This window comes from Dromiciops gliroides, chromosome 4 (assembly GCF_019393635.1).
Source record: "Dromiciops gliroides isolate mDroGli1 chromosome 4, mDroGli1.pri, whole genome shotgun sequence".
Taxonomy (NCBI): domain Eukaryota; kingdom Metazoa; phylum Chordata; class Mammalia; order Microbiotheria; family Microbiotheriidae; genus Dromiciops; species Dromiciops gliroides.
This window is the reverse complement of record NC_057864.1, coordinates 104,359,618-104,376,700: the sequence shown is the minus strand read 5'-3', so window position 1 is coordinate 104,376,700 and position 17,083 is coordinate 104,359,618. Positions and strand designations below refer to the sequence as shown.

General features: G+C 38.9%; 1 protein-coding gene across 1 annotated transcript in view; it reads left to right on the top strand.

The window, feature by feature from the left end:
- The first annotated feature begins 8,235 nt into the window (after window positions 1–8,235).
- The window catches only part of LEMD1 (LEM domain containing 1), a 43,110-nt gene continuing 34,262 nt past the window's right edge, over window positions 8,236–17,083 (top strand). The window contains exons 1-3 of the mRNA XM_044003149.1: window positions 8,236–8,350; window positions 10,114–10,242; window positions 11,761–11,819. Of these exons, the coding sequence (XP_043859084.1) occupies window positions 8,236–8,350; window positions 10,114–10,242; window positions 11,761–11,819 (303 nt within the window). The remainder of the gene's footprint in view (window positions 8,351–10,113; window positions 10,243–11,760; window positions 11,820–17,083) is intronic.

Genomic DNA, 17,083 nt, shown 5'->3' with positions numbered 1-17,083 from the left:
TAAGAAGTAGAAAAACCCCACCGTATCAGGAAGGGGAATCACTTACTAAGCATTTACATGTTCATCTGTTATCACTACTTGAAAGATTTAGGTAGCCATGGCATGTTCTAGAGCAGGGCTCTTCAACTTTTTTGTGATTTCCTCCTGAGTATCCTAGCAAATCAAAGAGGAAAGGGTTCATACCCTGTGTCTGACACTGCTTATGTGACCATAGGCTCTGCCCCACTTTAATTCACAAGCAAGTCAAGACACCACCCTGTGATGTCATTGGTCCTCTTCAAAAATGAAGGATGGGGGCAGCTAGGTGGCGCAGTGGATAGAGCACTGGCCCTGGAGTCAGGAGTACCTGAGTTCAAATCCAGCCTCAGACACTTAACACTTACTAGCTGTGTGACCCTGGGCAAGTCACTTAACCCCAATTGCCTCACAAAAAAAAAAAAAAAGAAGCATGAACAACAACATGTGACCATGGTCAAGTCTCTTCAGGCCCCCTTCCTAGGCCACTGTTTCCTCTTCTGTAAAATGAGGGAGTTGGGTTAAGTGGTTTTGGAGGTCCCTTCTAGTTCTAAATCTCTGATTCCATGATCTCTTCCAGATCGAACGTTTGGTCCTGACTTACTGGTCGGAGATCCTTGGTGTGCTTATTATTTGCCTTCTTAGATAGCTTTGTCTGTCATCTTAATAATGGTGTCAGTAGTCTTTCCACCCCTACAAAAATGGTGCCTGGTATAGAGTAAATACTTAATAAATGCTTGTTCCCTTCCTACCACATCCCCTGCTCCCCTCTCATGCCCTCCAATCCTATGCCAATTCATATCCAGGTTTTTCTGTAATGTCTCCACAGAGGACACACCCAGTTTATTGGAGGCCACCTTGTTTGTTTAATGTCTTTGAGGGTCCCACTAAAGTGCTCAGTCTACCCATCTATTGCCTTTAATTCTCAGTACATGACCAGCTAATCCTTCTGGTTATCCATACATTTGATAACTTATCACCTCCAATAAATGTCAAAACAATAGGTAATAATATAGGAACATGCTATTGTGGAACTGTGCATCTGAGACTGAGAAGTATTGGCTTTTATGGCATCAATAAGAAACCCAGATGTTAGCACTTAGAAATAATCATGAGACTGACCCAGAACACAGGCTTTGAGCTAACAAGATAATATTTGTAAAGTGCTTAGCATAATGCCTGGCACATAGTAGGTGCTATATAAATGTTAGTTATCATCATCACTATTACCTAAACTTCTTCAGAGGAAAGGTGATATAGGAACTAAACAAGTCAATGGATTTTACAGCTGACTTTATTTTTGTTTTCTCTAGCAACAGATGTGTGCTTAACATTCAGTACATCATGAATTCCATCTAGGAAGGAGAGGGAGCATTAAGATGTACTGATTTTTAGAAGTAGGATATCACTTTATGAAAAGAAATGTGTCAAAGTAGATATAGTAATATTTTAGAAGAGGTTCTATTCCAGATCCATAGTTTCCTTGCCATTCTGATGACCACACGCTACAGTGTGGAAATGCATTAAATGACCTCTAGGTTCCCTTCCAATTTCAACATTCTATGGCTATTCTATATGCTATACCATATTATTATTTAACTTTGTGGCATTTTCCCCAATAGATGGCAAGTTATATAAAGGCAGAAACTATGTCTTATACTTCTTCATATCTTAGCATAGTGCTTTGCACATAGTAGGTACTCAATATTTGTTGAATAGAGGAAAGAAAAGATAAGTTCTCTGTCTTATTAGGCTCTTCAGTACCATGACAAGTAAACTAAGTTAGGTGGTGCAGTAGATAGAGTGCCAGGCCTGAAGTCAAGAAAACTCATCTTCCTGAGTTCAAATCTGACCTCAGACACTTACTGTGTGACCCTGGGCACGTCACTTCACCCCATTTACCTTACTTTCCTCATCTGTAAAATGAGCAGGAGAAGGAAATAGCAAACCACCTCAGTATCTTTGCCAAGAAAATCCCAAATGGGGTCATAAAGAGTTGGACATGACTGAAATGAATGAACACTATCACCACCACCAAAACCTCTTGAGATTATAATAGAATAAAATGGAGTCATAGACTGGATCAGGAAACACTGTTTTTCATGATGCTGCAATGAAAGCCAGAAAACGAGTAGATACTAGTTTATGACTCTGTTATGAAGAACCGACAGTATTTATTTTGTCCCACTCTATGATCTGACTAATTAATTATACAGTCATTCTCAATTATCTGCATCCAGATTATTTCCTCTGTTAGATTAGTCATGGTGAATTTTTAACGCTGCGCTGGCTTCTCCTTACTGCCTAGCCTGAGCTGCCTCCCTCCATTGCCCAGCTGGTTTGAGCTCAAAGAGTATTAACTCATTTCAATATTGACCTAAGCAAAACATAATTAGGAAGGCAGATTTTCCACAAAAGGGGGAATAGAATAAATTCCAAAGCCAAATATCAGTGAATTGGGGTTTATCCACTTCACTACTTCCCTTAAGTAGTATATATAATCAAGAGTTGTATGTACTAACCCCTAAATAATAATTGAATGCCAATACTGTATAGAGGATTAAATCAAATTTATGTTTTATATAAGTGATTACTCATGGACCAGACATAAGGATTAAGAATACTATATTGTACAAACTTTGCCTATTGCAAGCACGAGGAACATTGGTTAACTGGTTCAAATAATGTAGACAACAATTTTGGATAATTCAAACTGAAACCTTTTTTTAATAGCAATTACAGACTTATTTTCATTTGGCCTAAATTATCTGGTTAATTACCACAATTCTCCTCTTTCCTTTGCCTCAGACTGTGACTCTGAGACAGGTGGTAGTTGTGAGGTCATAGTAATGGAAATAGTGATTGATGCAGGGAATTCAGCCTGACAGCTGCTGATCTTTGGTTCACTTGATTTCCCTTTGCAGATGGTTATTGGCAGATGAAACTGCATATCTACTGTTGGCTCCCCTATGTAAATTGCATTTACATTTAAATTGTGTATTCTTCCAAAGGATGGGGTAAGTAAATAACTGCAGATTAAACTTTAGTAGTGGAAATTGTGTGGTACCAAACCTATAACTGAAGTGACATCTGGCTTTTACTATTTCAGTTATTTAGGTTTAATAACAGCATTTGGCATTAAGGGAGGAAAAATTTTATCTACATTTTAATGAAAGGAGGAAGCTCTCAGTGTTTGTATACCTTATCATGTTGAATTCCTAGTAGATTGGCAATTGAAATCCTACTTTCCGTGAATAAAACACCTCTGTGAGCCCTGGGAAAAATAAAAAGCAACCTAAGGCCCATGTAGACACAACCAAACATAAGTGGGAAAAGGAGCAATTTATATGGTAAATGTGGAGAAAATAGAGAGCAGATCCAGATAATTCAGCATCCCCCAATACATCTTCCAGTGAAATATCTTAGAATCATAGAGCTAGAACTTCAAGAGCTCAGTGCCTGGCACAGTGCCCTCTAGGTCCATGGGTGTCTAGGAGATTTCTTTTGACTGAAATCATCTATAGTTTAGCCCTTTGTTTCCTTGCTTGATGTGTCAAACCTCATATATTTTTGCCCAGAAAATATCTTGAAAATGTTTGCATCATTTCAAAGGCCCAAGTATTTAATGAAAGCATTTCCACCTGGCAAGTAGCTTTTTGTTGGGAGCACTGCCTGGAAATGTAAACAAATTGCTCATGCATCATAATAGCTCAAACCTATCATTTATTTGCTTTTATTGAAACAAATGTGATAAATTTGGAAGTCTTTGTCTGGTGGAAATCAATGTTTGACTGTTATCAAGTATTCACACAAATAATCTGTTTGTAAACAAACACTTTATTTAGAAACATACTTTGCCATAGCCCTGAAATTATGATCAGAATCATCCTGTGAACATCCCTGATAGAGAGCTAAAGAATATTAATTTCTTTGGTCCATATAGAATAAATGACCAGAAGAAGTGGTGGAAGTTCATCAGGTAGGAGAAGGTATCTACTGAAGTAGTATAGATTATAGCCTAATGTGGATGAGTGAAAACATAAATAAATAAATAACATTAGCTTTCTGCTAACATTTGCATTTCTTTTTTTTCAGGGCAATGAGGGTTAAGTGACTTTCCCAGGGTCACACAGCTAGTATGTGTTGTGTCTGAGGCTGGATTTGAACTCAGATCCTCCTGAATCCAGGGCTGGTACTCTATCCACTGCACCACCTACCTGCCCCCAACATTTGCATTTGATCTGTATTTTTGTATGTTTCCCATGCTGTTTTTTTTTTTATATTGTGGCTTTGTTTTGTTTTGTTTTTGGCTCAACAGCTTTTCTTAGAAGAGACCTCAGTCTAATGGTCTGATCTTTTTATTGTTTTTAAACTAGTCTGTACAGTAAAACTAATAATACTTATCCTACCCATCTGTAGAGATATGGTTGAGAGATCATCGATGTGAACTTCTATCGAGGAAACAACTGAATTTGAATACTGTCTCAAACAATTAAGCAAAGGCATGGCACTTACCGTTGTTGAGCCTTAGTTTCCTCATCCCTAAAATGGTGCGAATAATGTTCTTATTATCAACCTTAAAGCATTATAATAAAGGAAATTAGCATTTAAATAGCACCAACTATGTGCCAGGCACTCTGCTAAGTAAGCACTTTTCACAAAAACCTCATTTGATCCTCACAACAACACTGTGAGAGAGGTGCCATTTTATCTCCCATTTTACAGTTGAAGAAACTGAGGCAAATAGAGGTGAAATAACTTAAAGTCACATCTCCCTAACTCCAGGACCAGTTCTCTAATCCACTAAACCACCAGCTATAGCTGACAAACAGTGCTTTAGAGTTTGCAGAACTCCTTACTTATGTTACTTCATTGTTCCTCAAAACAGCCCTTTGAGTTAGGTGCTCAGAAGTGCAGTGACCTGCTCATGGTTACCGCAGTAAGCATTTGAGGTAAAATTTGAATCTAGGTCTTCCTGATTGTCATTCCAGTGTCTTAGCCACTATGCTGTCCATGCTTATCTGTCTTTCACCGTACAAATGTGAAGTATTCTCCTTAGCTTTATTCCATTGTAACCAGAGACCAGCCAATGAGTGACCAGTCTACAGACTTTACCAACCTCCAAACCATGTAGGGGATTTGGTAGGCCTGCTTCCTACACTAGTCTGTCCTTGGCCAGTCCCTTGTTATAATTACCGTGTCAGCTAATTCTCACACCAACATGGGTGCTTACATTTAAAATGTTTTCCTTTTCTTCCTTCCTCCACTTCTATACCACATAGTCAAATTACTCAGGTACTGGAATCCCTTGTTGATTATCCAGCCCTTTAAGCTTATTTGATCATTGCTTTCTTCTATTTTTTTTTAACTCATTTTAGTTAAGTAGTGTGGAGTCATTTTAAAAAATATATTTATACACGTGTATATTGTTTGTTTCCCCTGATAGAATGTAGTCTTCGCAAGGCAAGGGCTATTTCATTTTTGTCTTTGTATCCCCAGGGTCTAGCACACCCAATACCTATGCATAGTATCGACAATTAAATGGTCGGTGATTGATAAGTAATGATTTCTCTGTATCTTTTGCCACTTTACCATAGACATTATTCCAAGAAACGAATTTCTCCCTCAGTTGGAACTTGGAATGAAATTATAAACTTGTTTATAATTTCTGTTATATCATTCTGTTGCTATGGAGGTTACTGATGTCACACTGTCGGTATTATGATTATCATAGTGTCTAAATAGGCAGAAGACCTGGTTGTTAGTAGAAACCCCAAGGTGAAAGTCACATAGCTTTGGAACCTTTTAGGCCTTATGAAGGGGTAAGTGGATGAATCATCCCATTGGATTCCATTTTAATATTTCCTCATGTGTTTCATTGTTTCCTCTAGGCAATTTTCAAGTGTTTCTTTAAACTATGAGATCTCTTTTAGAGTCTGTTTTGGGAGAGCAGGTAAAATAGCAGAAACCACTTTGCAAGGACAGATGTCCCAAGACATGCTTGAGCTAGTTTTATACAAACTGAATGGATTCTTTGGCATCCTATTTTTCTTTTTCTTCAGGGCACCTCCATGATCTGTAATAGCTCACAATTAATTAGTACTGGACATTTTACACATTCTTTTCTAATAACCCCGGGGTGATAGTGCAAGTATCATTACCCCTATTCTCTAGCTGAGGAATCTTAGGCTCAGAAATGTTTGTGATTTGCCCAAGATCATCCTGATGGATGGTAGACCCAGGTCTCAACCCAGGTCCTTTGACCCATAAGTTCAGAGCATTTGATTTGGCTTCTCTACAGTACAAGTTAAGCGCAGGTTAATTGTCACAATTCAACAACAACAAAAAATGCCAGGAACTCAAGGACCAGTGATTTGTTTCCGATGAGAACTCCAACCATTGATGACTAGTTGCATCTTATGTCACTTAAACTCTCTGAATTACCTATGCTCAGAAAGATTAAGTGACTTGTTCTTGGGTCACGGAGGCAGTCAGCTTCAGAGCAGCTTTGATCCCACATCTTCAAAGCAGGCCTTCCTGATTCCAAACCCAGCACTCTGTCCTTGACTGCCTCAACAACAAACATTGATCAAATGTCTTACTTATTTTTAAACCTTTACCATATGCAAGGCATGTGATAGTCTAAGGGGGTTCAGAGATAAAAATGAAACCGTTTCTATGCCCAGAAGCTTCATATTCTGACAGGGAATAAGAGATAGAATATGACCAATTTCACGGATACAGGGAACTCTGAGGTGCAGGTTGGTACTTTCTTTGCTCCCTAAGAGTCTCAGTCAATTGTTTGGAGCACTGAGAAATTAAGTGAGTTGCCCAGGGTCATATAGCCAGAGGTAAGACTTGAACCTAAGTCTTACGGGCTCCTAGGTCAACTCTGTCTATTGTACCATGTTGCTTCTCAATAATAATAATATTGAAGTGAAATTTTTTTTTTTGGTGAGGCAATTGGGGTTAAGCGACTTGCCCAGGGTCACACAGCTAGTAAGTGTTAAGTGTCTGAGGCTGGCTTTGAACTCAGGTCCTTCTGAATCCAGGGCCAGTGCTCTATCCACTGCGCCACCTAGCTGCCCCTGAAGTGAGATTTAAAAAAAAAAAAAAAAACCAGACCTGAATTCAAAAAAGAGAAATGTTGAAATTGTTGTTTATGAACTACTGGCTTATTATGCAAAATAGCTCATAAGATTTTTTTATTCTTTCTAGCATACTATGTTCCTCCTAATTGGACAATGATTGATTACTTATGAAGGCAAATCCTCTTATGTGTATAATTGTCTTGCAGTAATTTTCACTGCAATCTTAAAATACTTTGTAATCTGATAAAAAGTAGTGAGTAGATGCATACAATAAATAAACTCAAGGTGGATTTTCTTTTTTTTTTAAAGTATTGCTAATGTGTTTTGCTTTTTTTTCTTCTAGGTTTTTGTTAAATAGGTAGAGATTTTAGTTCTCTGATGAAGGGATTATCTGAATAAAACTGATTGAACCTGAGGCTGAGGAGTTTGGAACACTGAATCATGACTTGTATAAATCTATATAAATCAATTTCTGTGCCAGGGAATGAATAGCCAACTTCATTCAAATGCCAATTCAGCAATTACAAAGTCTGCTGGCGGTTAATTAAAAACTACCATCTCATTATATTCAGAGGTAAATTACAAGTGTGAAAAACACTACTGTTCAGAATAACTTACTGCCCTATGCTTTCTTTAGTAGGTCAGAAATAAATAACTTTCATTCAACTAACTGAAATTTCTCTTTCATATTTAATTAGTTTCTTATCTCTCTTTTCAAAGCTTGAATCTTACTAGAGGTCTGTAGGCAGTTATGGAAATATTAGGGTGTTAGTAATTTAGATAATTTCTTGAGGAAGATCTTTTTCATACAAATTTGTTAGAAAAAGTTAGAAGAAATTAAAAATATAATATTGGAGGGAATGTCACTTCAGGTTCTTTGTCATTGGCAGCTGATAGATGGGCAGCTGATAAAGGGAGCAAAGATAAGGTGATTTTAGTGTATCTTTGTAAATAGTCATTGAGTAATAATTTTTTACTGTAAGAAAGAATGAACATTTCACTTGCTGTCTATATTCTTGCTATGATGGGATAGACAGGCTAATAAACATTCTTGTGAACTGATGATTTTTTGGTACTTATTTGTAAGACTTTCTTAATTAATTGAATGTTTTATTATTTCAAAGGTTCCATGACTCAAGAAGAAGGCCAAGTTCCCATTAGCATGGTGGATATCCAAAGTCTGACAAACAGTGAATTGCAGGAACAGCTTATCAAGCATGGATATAAACCGGGGCCAATAATACGTATGCACGTAACAAACAAAAATAGAAATTAGGGACTAGTGAAAAGTGTTATGTCAGAGAGGGAGATTTAATGTCTTCATCAATAACAGAATCAATATACAGGGAAGGGGTATATAGCTGTGGGGCCAACTACATTTTAAAATGTTTAACATGATGTAAGAAATGGAATCATAACATTTTATTATCTAATAGCATTTCATTAGACAGTTAAACTTATTTTAATAACATTTAATTAGTGCCTACTATATGCCAGACTCTCTGCTAAGCTCTGGAGATACAAAGAGAGGCAAAAGAGAGTTCCTGTCCTCAAGGAGCTTACAATCTAATGAAGGAGACAATATGCAAACAAATATATACCAAGCAAGCTATTTGAAGGCTAAATAGGAGGCAAATAGCAAAGGAAGGGAACTGACATTAAGAGGTGGTAGGGAAGGCATCCTGGAGGTGGGATTTTAGTTTGAACTTAAGCCAGGCAAGTCAGAGAGCATCCCAGGCTTGGGGGACAAGCCAGAGAAATGCCTGATGCCAAAAAATGGAGTGAGTGGAGCAGCCAGGAGACTAGTGTCACTGGGTAGTAAAGTGTAAGAAGGTCATGAAGGGCATTTGTATTTTGTAGGAGATAGGGAGCTAATGGAGTTTATTGAGCAGAGGGGTGATATGATTGGACTTGTGCTACAGGAAATCACTTTCGTGGCCAAGTAGAGGAGAGACTTGAGGCTGGCAAACTCACCAGCAGGCTCTTACAGTATAATCCAGGCATGAGGTGATAAGGGTGTTGGCAGTGTCAGAGGAGAGAACAGGTCTGAGTATAAGAGAGATTTTGCAAAGGTGTAATCAACAGACCCTGGAAACACCTTGGATATGGGGGGGGGGGAGGTGTTAGGGGTGGGGCTGATAGATAGTAGAGTTGAGGATAACTCCTTGGTTGGGAACCTAAAGGACTGGGAGGATGGTGTTGCCTTTTGAAGTACTAAGGAAGGTAGGAGGTAGGGGAGGGTTTAGAGGGAAAGACAATGAATTCTGTTTTGGACATGTTGAGTTTTAGATGTCCACCAGACATCCAGTTCAAGATGCCTGAAGAGCAGTTGGAGATGTGAGATTAGAGACCAGCAGAGAGACTGGGGCAGGATGAGTAGATCTGAGAATCATCAGCATATAGATGGTGATTAGATACAAGGGAGCTGATGAGATTCCCCAAGTGAAGGAGTATAGAGCAGGGCTTTTTAAACTTTTTCTGCTTATGAACCCTTTTCACCTGAGATATTTTTACAGTAGCCCAGGTATATTAGTATGTAAAATAGGTATGCATAACCTTTTACTGTTGCCAGATTTTTCACAAGCCTCACATTCAGTTGCTTTTTTTATTAAACCCACAGTTTAAGAAGCTTTGGTATAGAGGGAGAAGAGAAGGCCTAGGACAGAATCTTGTAGGACCCCTGCTGTTAAAGGGCATAGTTCTCAGCTGAGAGTGTGATGAAAGGGAGAACCATGGAGGTTTGAGGAGGGATGAAAAGAGGGGGCAGCTAAGTGTCGAAGTGGATAAAGCACCAACCCTGGATTCAGGAGGACCTGAGTTCAAATTTGGCCTCAGACACTTGACACTTACAGGCTGTGTGACCCTGGGCAAGTCACTTAACCCTCATTGCTTCACCCAAAAAAAAAAAGTACTTGGGAGGAGGGATGAAAAGGTTTGGAAGAGCCACTGTGGCCAGTGGGATAGTAAGTTTGTGAGGAATAATTTAAACTCTTCTCAACTTTCTCAGCTTCCACAAGACAGGTTTATGAGGATAAACTACTAGAAATGTTGACAGATTCAAGTCTATCAACAGAACTTAAGGTTAAGGAGAAAACTGAAGAGCCATATCAGGACTTGGAAAATGAGGAAGATGAAGGTATGATGGTTAATCCACAATTTGTGTAGCTAAAAATTCTTATTTTAATGGATTTATACAGAGCAATTCACGTATCTTAAAATATCAAAACAGAGCTCTTAAATACCATTTTTTGGCCAGCTTTCAACATAGGTTCTCCAGCAGGTCATGAAAACCAGGAACCATTTGTTGTTCAAGGAGAATTATGTAACTGTAACTATTTGACAGCTTTCAAATACCTGAAAAAATTTTAATTTACTTATAAACTGTAAATCATCCTAACAACCACACCAAATTGCTATTTGATTCCTAAAGTCAAAATCTATTACAGACAAATTTCAGAACCCCTCAGAACACTCAGATTATATATATGATCAAAGGTACATAAGAGCCAAATGGATTTAACTTACCTTCCTTTATCTAGGGTCTCATAGATGTTGTCTCACTGTCCCAAACAAGAACTGCTCGGTAATCCTTTTGGAAACCTTGGAATTTGGGGATTAAGGACACTTTTTGGAATTCCCTAATGGTACACCCCTTCAGAAGCCCTAGAATTCCCTCGTAGAGCCTCCCAGTGTCAAAGTCCTTAGCAGATAAACTCTCAGGTCCCAAAGCATACCTTTCAAAGCAACTAATATTAGGAGCCATCATACATAAATGTGTGGGAAGAGAAGATCTGACATAACTCCCTACTCTTTTCTAGTTTAGCAAGTGTGTAATTTAAAATTCTAAATGTGGGTTCTAATCTGTCCCCCCAGTTTTGGGGGGAAACTGACTAAAATCACTGATAAACAAGTTTAGGGTTTTTAAGGGTTTATTGAAAGATAGCAAAAGAAAGAGAAAGATTGAAAATAGATTTCTTATAGCCTGAAATCCTCACCTTCCTAAACTGCCCTGTGAAGTCCTGCCACGGTGCTGATCTTTCCAGCCAAAAGAGGAAGAAGACTCTCCCCAGCATCTGCTTCCTGCTTCATGTTCCCCTCCCAGAAATGGGAGGTTCTTCAAGCTGATTGGCTAGTGTCATTCAAATTCATGGGTTCACTGGACCCGAAGGTGGTCAAGTTCAAAGTTTTTAGCTTCTTAAGTACCATGCCTTCTTAAGTATCCTTAAGTACCAGCCAGATGTGCTTACAATTTAGCAATCTCCAGGTGGGTCCCTGAGTATCTTGCTAAATCTCATCTATCACATTCCATTATCTTTTACTCAATGACTATTAGGCAACCGTTCTCCTATAAAGAGAAGCTGTATAAACAATTAATCAGTTTGGTATAGTACCTAAGAGAAAGTAGGGATGGGCCTTTGGATCCTCTTCCCACTAGCAGACTTGTACTTGTTGCTCAGTGACTGTCAATGAAAAGAATAAACTATTCTCATAAACCAGTAAGCCAGGACCATTGACCCCTTTAAAAATAATAATTATAATAACAATCTCATTTTTAAACTTATGAGTGAGGAAATTGGATTTGGTAATTAGCATCTGTTCCTTTGATAGCTTTCATGTTCTTATCTCAATTTTCATTATGTTTCCCATGATTTAGAGAATTTGGATGATATGGCTCTGGAAAAGAACACCAAAATCTCACCAAGAAAAAACAAAGTCAAAAAAGTATGTAGCTTCCTGTTATATGAATATTTGAAAATAATTAAGAATAGTAAATTGCAAGTCACTCTACTAATGATCAAGAAGAAAAAGTATACATTAAAAATGCTGTTTTGATGTAGAGTTCTGTTTTACAAAGCCATTTCCATGCTCTGGAAGAATATCCATAGTAAAATCGTCATTCTTATTGTATAGAAATAAACTCTAAAATGGGTGTGATGCAACCTGCTTTGGGGAAGCTGAGGCTGCTGAATCTCCTGAATTCAGGAGTTCAGAGCTGCAGTGAGATGGGCAGGTCCTGGGCCTCTAGTGTCTGTGTCGAGTCCAGTATCAATACAGTGTGGCTACCTGCCTGGAGCAGGTCAGAGCACCTGCGCTGCTCAGTAGTGGGGTTAGGCCTGTGAATGGCCGTTGCATGCCCAGCCTGCTAGAGTTAAAGAGACCCGGTCTCTTTTTCCACCCAGAATTTATTAAATAAAAAATCCTATAGAACGGATGTAGTCAAAAGTTCAAATCTATGGAGCAGTCAGACTGTTTAATGGGAATGTTTTTTGGGTTCAGCATTTGGTCTTTCCACATGAACTATATCTGCAAAGGTTTGGGGTAACTGCAGATTCAAGGAAGATGGGTAGAGGCAAGTAGCAGTCAAATGAAGAGAAGGAGAGACAAAGATAGATGGGATGTAAGACAGCAAAGGAGCTAGTAGATTAGTGAAAAACAGAACAAAAGGGCAGGCAGCATATCCAAGAACAATAAGATGTAGAGAGAGAAAGGCTCAGAGACTGGAATATTAGGTATAGTTAGAGGAGAAGGCATAAATATAGATAGGATAGCATTTATCCTTCCAGGGACTACTGCTTTCACTTATTTCTAATTCTCCCTAAGCCAGAGACACCGAACTCCATATCCTAAAGCATGCATACACTAATGTACCCCCCCAAAAGTTGTTATTGTTCCAAATGACTTTATGTATTACCTAAAGTAGTCACTACTTCAGTGTTGCAGAGGATCTGTGTTTTCCTCAGTGTGAATATTTCTCTGAATGCTGATCACAGTCGTTTCATGTTTGAGTGTTCTTCCTGATTTGCTATAACAGGAAAAATTTATGTGGTGGTCAGCGTTCTGGGCATTAGCATCTCCATACTCTGCTAGCCTGCCTCAAATGCCAGTCCTTTGCCAAGTTCACACCAGGAATCCTTCCAGCTTGATATGACTTTTCAGAACCTACATCTGCTGGCATAACTTTTGAAAATCAGAAGAACACCTCCGTACCACAATGAGGCACCAAAATGGAACTTTAATGGGGGTTATCATTACTTTTCTTTTTAAAAAAATCTACAAAAAACAAACACAAAAATCTACTTAACCAGTCTTAGGGATGGAAAGGATTTCAGATTCAGCCCTCACTCAAATCATGAATCCGGTCTACAATATCCTCAGCCTTCCTGATTGCTAGAAAACCTCTGCTGTGGATCATGTCCTCTTTCAATGAAACTCATTCCATTTTCAGGATTCTTCCCTGATGTTTTACTGAAATCTGGCCTCCTGTAGCTTCTGCCCCTTGGTCCCAGTTCTGCATTCTGAAGCCAGGTAGATTCAGTTCAACGTTTTAAATACCTACCGTGTACAGAGCGCTGAGATATGTATAGTTTCTCCTATGTGTCAACCCTTTGAACTGGAAGATATTGAGTTTTTGCTTCTCTAAACTAAATTTCCCCAGCTTCTTTAGCTAGTCCTCTTTGGCATGGTTTCTAGCCCCCCTCCCCATGCTGGCTGCCTTTTTTTTCTGGCTCCCCCTTTCTGGACAGGCTACAGTTTATTGGGGGTCTTGACAAAAAGCCCACCACCACCTTGAACTAGACCAGGGTAAAGTGACCGCTCTGGACATTATATACTTCTATTAATGTAATCATGAGTCACTTTAGTTTGGGTTTCATTTCATATTCCTGGCTCATTGAGCTTGCAAGGCTTTTTAAAAAAATATGAATTATCTAACTATAGCTACCCTATTCAAGACTTGAACAATTGATTTTTTTAACCCAAGTGGAAAACTCAATTTATCCATTTTAAATTTCATCCTGTTAGCTTTATCCCACCATTCTTTTGTAAGGGGCTAAAATCCTAGCTATACTGTCTAAAATATCTAATGAGTGGTTGCCAATAAATTATAAGCTTAAGCAAGAGTATTTAAGTGTTTATTAAAGAGCATTAGGATCTAATGATCAGAGAGAAAGGTAAAAATCTAACTATTTCTAAGAGACCCCATCATCCAACCTGCCATGGTGAGGTCAGGAATAAAAAAGGACCCAATGCTTCCTCCTTCCTCCCAGAACCTCCTGTGAAACTGGGAACATCCCCCATCCACGTGCACACAGCTCCAAGCTAATTGGCTGGTAGCTTTGATAGACAGTACCCACGAGCAAACGTCATTTCCTGACGCCAAAGAAAAGCCAAATGGTTTGCCCTCAGACACCTTCTCCCCATGGCGGAGCTTTCCTACAGTAACTCTCTAGCAGGTGGCGTCACTCCAATCATTACACTTTGCTGCCAAGTTGTTTTTGGATATTACTTGTTTTATCCAGTATATTAGCAGTCACTCCTGGTTTCATACCAGTCACAAACATGATAAACCAAACATGCCATCTCTGTCTTCTTCCCCAAAATTATAATACTTTTTGTACATTATAACAATAGGTTCATATTGAAATATAATTAAGATTTATTGACATAAGTATGATGTCTTACTGAGTTCATTTCAAAGATATTTCACCAATGATTTGAAGGGACTCATTAAACAATTTTTTTCTATTTGTCTAATCCTTGTTCTGCTTTTCAGAAAATATTTTTCATATAATTTATCTAAAACTATTTCCAGGATAAATTGGCAATCTGGGTTATACAAATTATATCAGGTGAAAAAGATGCCTCTTATCTTTCAATTTTAATATATCTTGAATAATCTTAGTTTAAATCAGTAATCTAAAAAAGTAGAAGATCTAAAGGTTATGATAGGTTAACAGGTTTTGAATCCAAAGATCTTATATAGGTCATTCTGATTTAACCAAAGACCTTAACACTAGAGAAAAGATGAGAAAAAGCCCCTCATTCTTCCTTGCAGAAGTGGAGGAATGTAGATATACAACACTGCATATACAATCAGATTCTGTTGGCATTTACTATACTTATGCTGAACTACCGGGTTTTTTTTTTTCCCTCTTTGTTGTAAGAGATGGCTCTCTGCATAGGGAGGGATACATTCAGAAATGAAGGTTATGTAAAAAATAATATGGCAATACATTTTAAAAAATTAAAAGGGGGGGCCAGCTAGGTGGTGCAGTGGATAAAGCACTGGCCTTGGATTCAGGAGGACCTGAGTTCAAATGTGGCCTCAGATACTTGACACTTACTAGCTGTGTGACCCTGGGCAAGTCACTTAACCCCAATTACCTCACCAAAAAAAAAAAATTAAAAGGGACCTTAAGATATCTGTCAAACTTTAGATCCAAAAGTAGCCACAAATTACTCTAAGGTATTATTTTTTAAATTTTTTTGGTTTTTTAGTGAGGCAATTGGGGTTAAGTGACTTGCCCAGGGTCACACAGCTGGTTAAGTATTAAGTGTCTGAGGCCGGATTGGAACTCAGGTACTTCTGACTCCAGGGCCGGTGCTCTATCCACTGCGCCATCTAGCTGCCCCTCTAAGGTATTATTTTAAAAGCAACAAAATCTAATGCTATACACTTCAATTTCCTAAAAAACTCTTGCTTGATCCATCCATCTTCACTAGCCTCTCTTTTGTGGCAAGTCTCCTTGAGAAGGCCTAACGATCAGAGCCTCTATTTCCTTTCACTCTTTTCTTAACTCTGTACAGTCTAACTTCTAACCTCACTATTCCACCCAAAGTGCTTTCTCCCAAGTTACCATTGATCTTTTATTTGTTTGTTTGGTTTTTGTGGGACAATGAGGGTTAAGTGACTTGCCCAGGGCCACACAGCCAGTAAGTGTCAAGTGTGTGAGGTCGAATTTGAACTCAGGTCCTCCTGAATCCAAGGCTGGTGCTTTATCCACTTCACCACTTAGCTACACCGCCCCCCCCCATCTTTTAACTGCCAGGTCCATCAGTCTTCTCTCAACCCTCATTTTCTTGACTTCTTTTCAGCCTTTAACACTGTCAGTCATGACCTGTCCTAGCTGTGTCCTGGGCCCTCTTCTTTTCTCCCTCTGTACTATTCCTCTTGGTGATCTCATCAGATCCTGTGGATTCAACTATCATCTCTATGCTGATGATTCTCAAAGCACTTATCCAGCCCTGACATCTCTGTGGATCATCACTCTTACAACTCCAACTGATTATTAGACATCTTGAATTGGATGTTCTGTGAACATCTCAAACTGAGCAAGTCCCAAACTGAACTCATTATCTTTCCTCCCAGCCCCTCCCCCCTTCCAGATTTCCCTGTTACTATTGTGGACAACACTGTTCTCCTAGTCACCCAGGCTGGCAGCCTCATCCTCAGCTCTTCACTTTCTCTCAGTCACATATCCAGTCTATCGCAAAGAATTCTCTCATAGTCTTAGCCCTGTTCTCTCCTCTGACACAGCCAACACCCTGGTTCAGGCCTTTTATCACTTAGCACCAGGACTACTTCTGTAGCCTGCTGGTTGGTTTGCCTGCCACAAGTCTCTTCCCCACTTGAGATTAGGATCATGTCTGTAATGTCCACTGAGTCAGAGAAGCAGCAGTATCCACTACTTGGAATGCCATCCCTGGGAAATTTATGTGCAATTAACGCACATTGGCTGCGGCATCAGCTGTGTTCAAGGGTAGAAGAAGAGGGGCTGGGTCCTTGTGTGACGAGTCTTCTCCTCCATCCAGGCTGGGAATCTCATGTTTCCTAAACATGACTCATTCTTTCTTACCTCTATATCTTTGTTTATTTTATTCCTTCAGCTTGATATGCTTTCTGTATTCCAAGCTACCAATCCACATAACATGCATATTCAAAGTCTACCTCTATGAAAGCCTCTGAATATAATACAAGACAATATAATATAATGGCATATAACATAACACGATATAATGTAATATAAGGGGGCAGCTAGGTGGCACAGTGAATAGAGTGCTAGGTTTAAAGTCAGGAAGACTCATCTTCTTGAATTCAAATCTGGCTTCAGATACTACCTAGCTGTATGACCCTGGGCAAGTCACTTAACCCTGTTAGCCTCAATTCCTCAGCTATAAAATGAGCTGGAGAGGAAAAT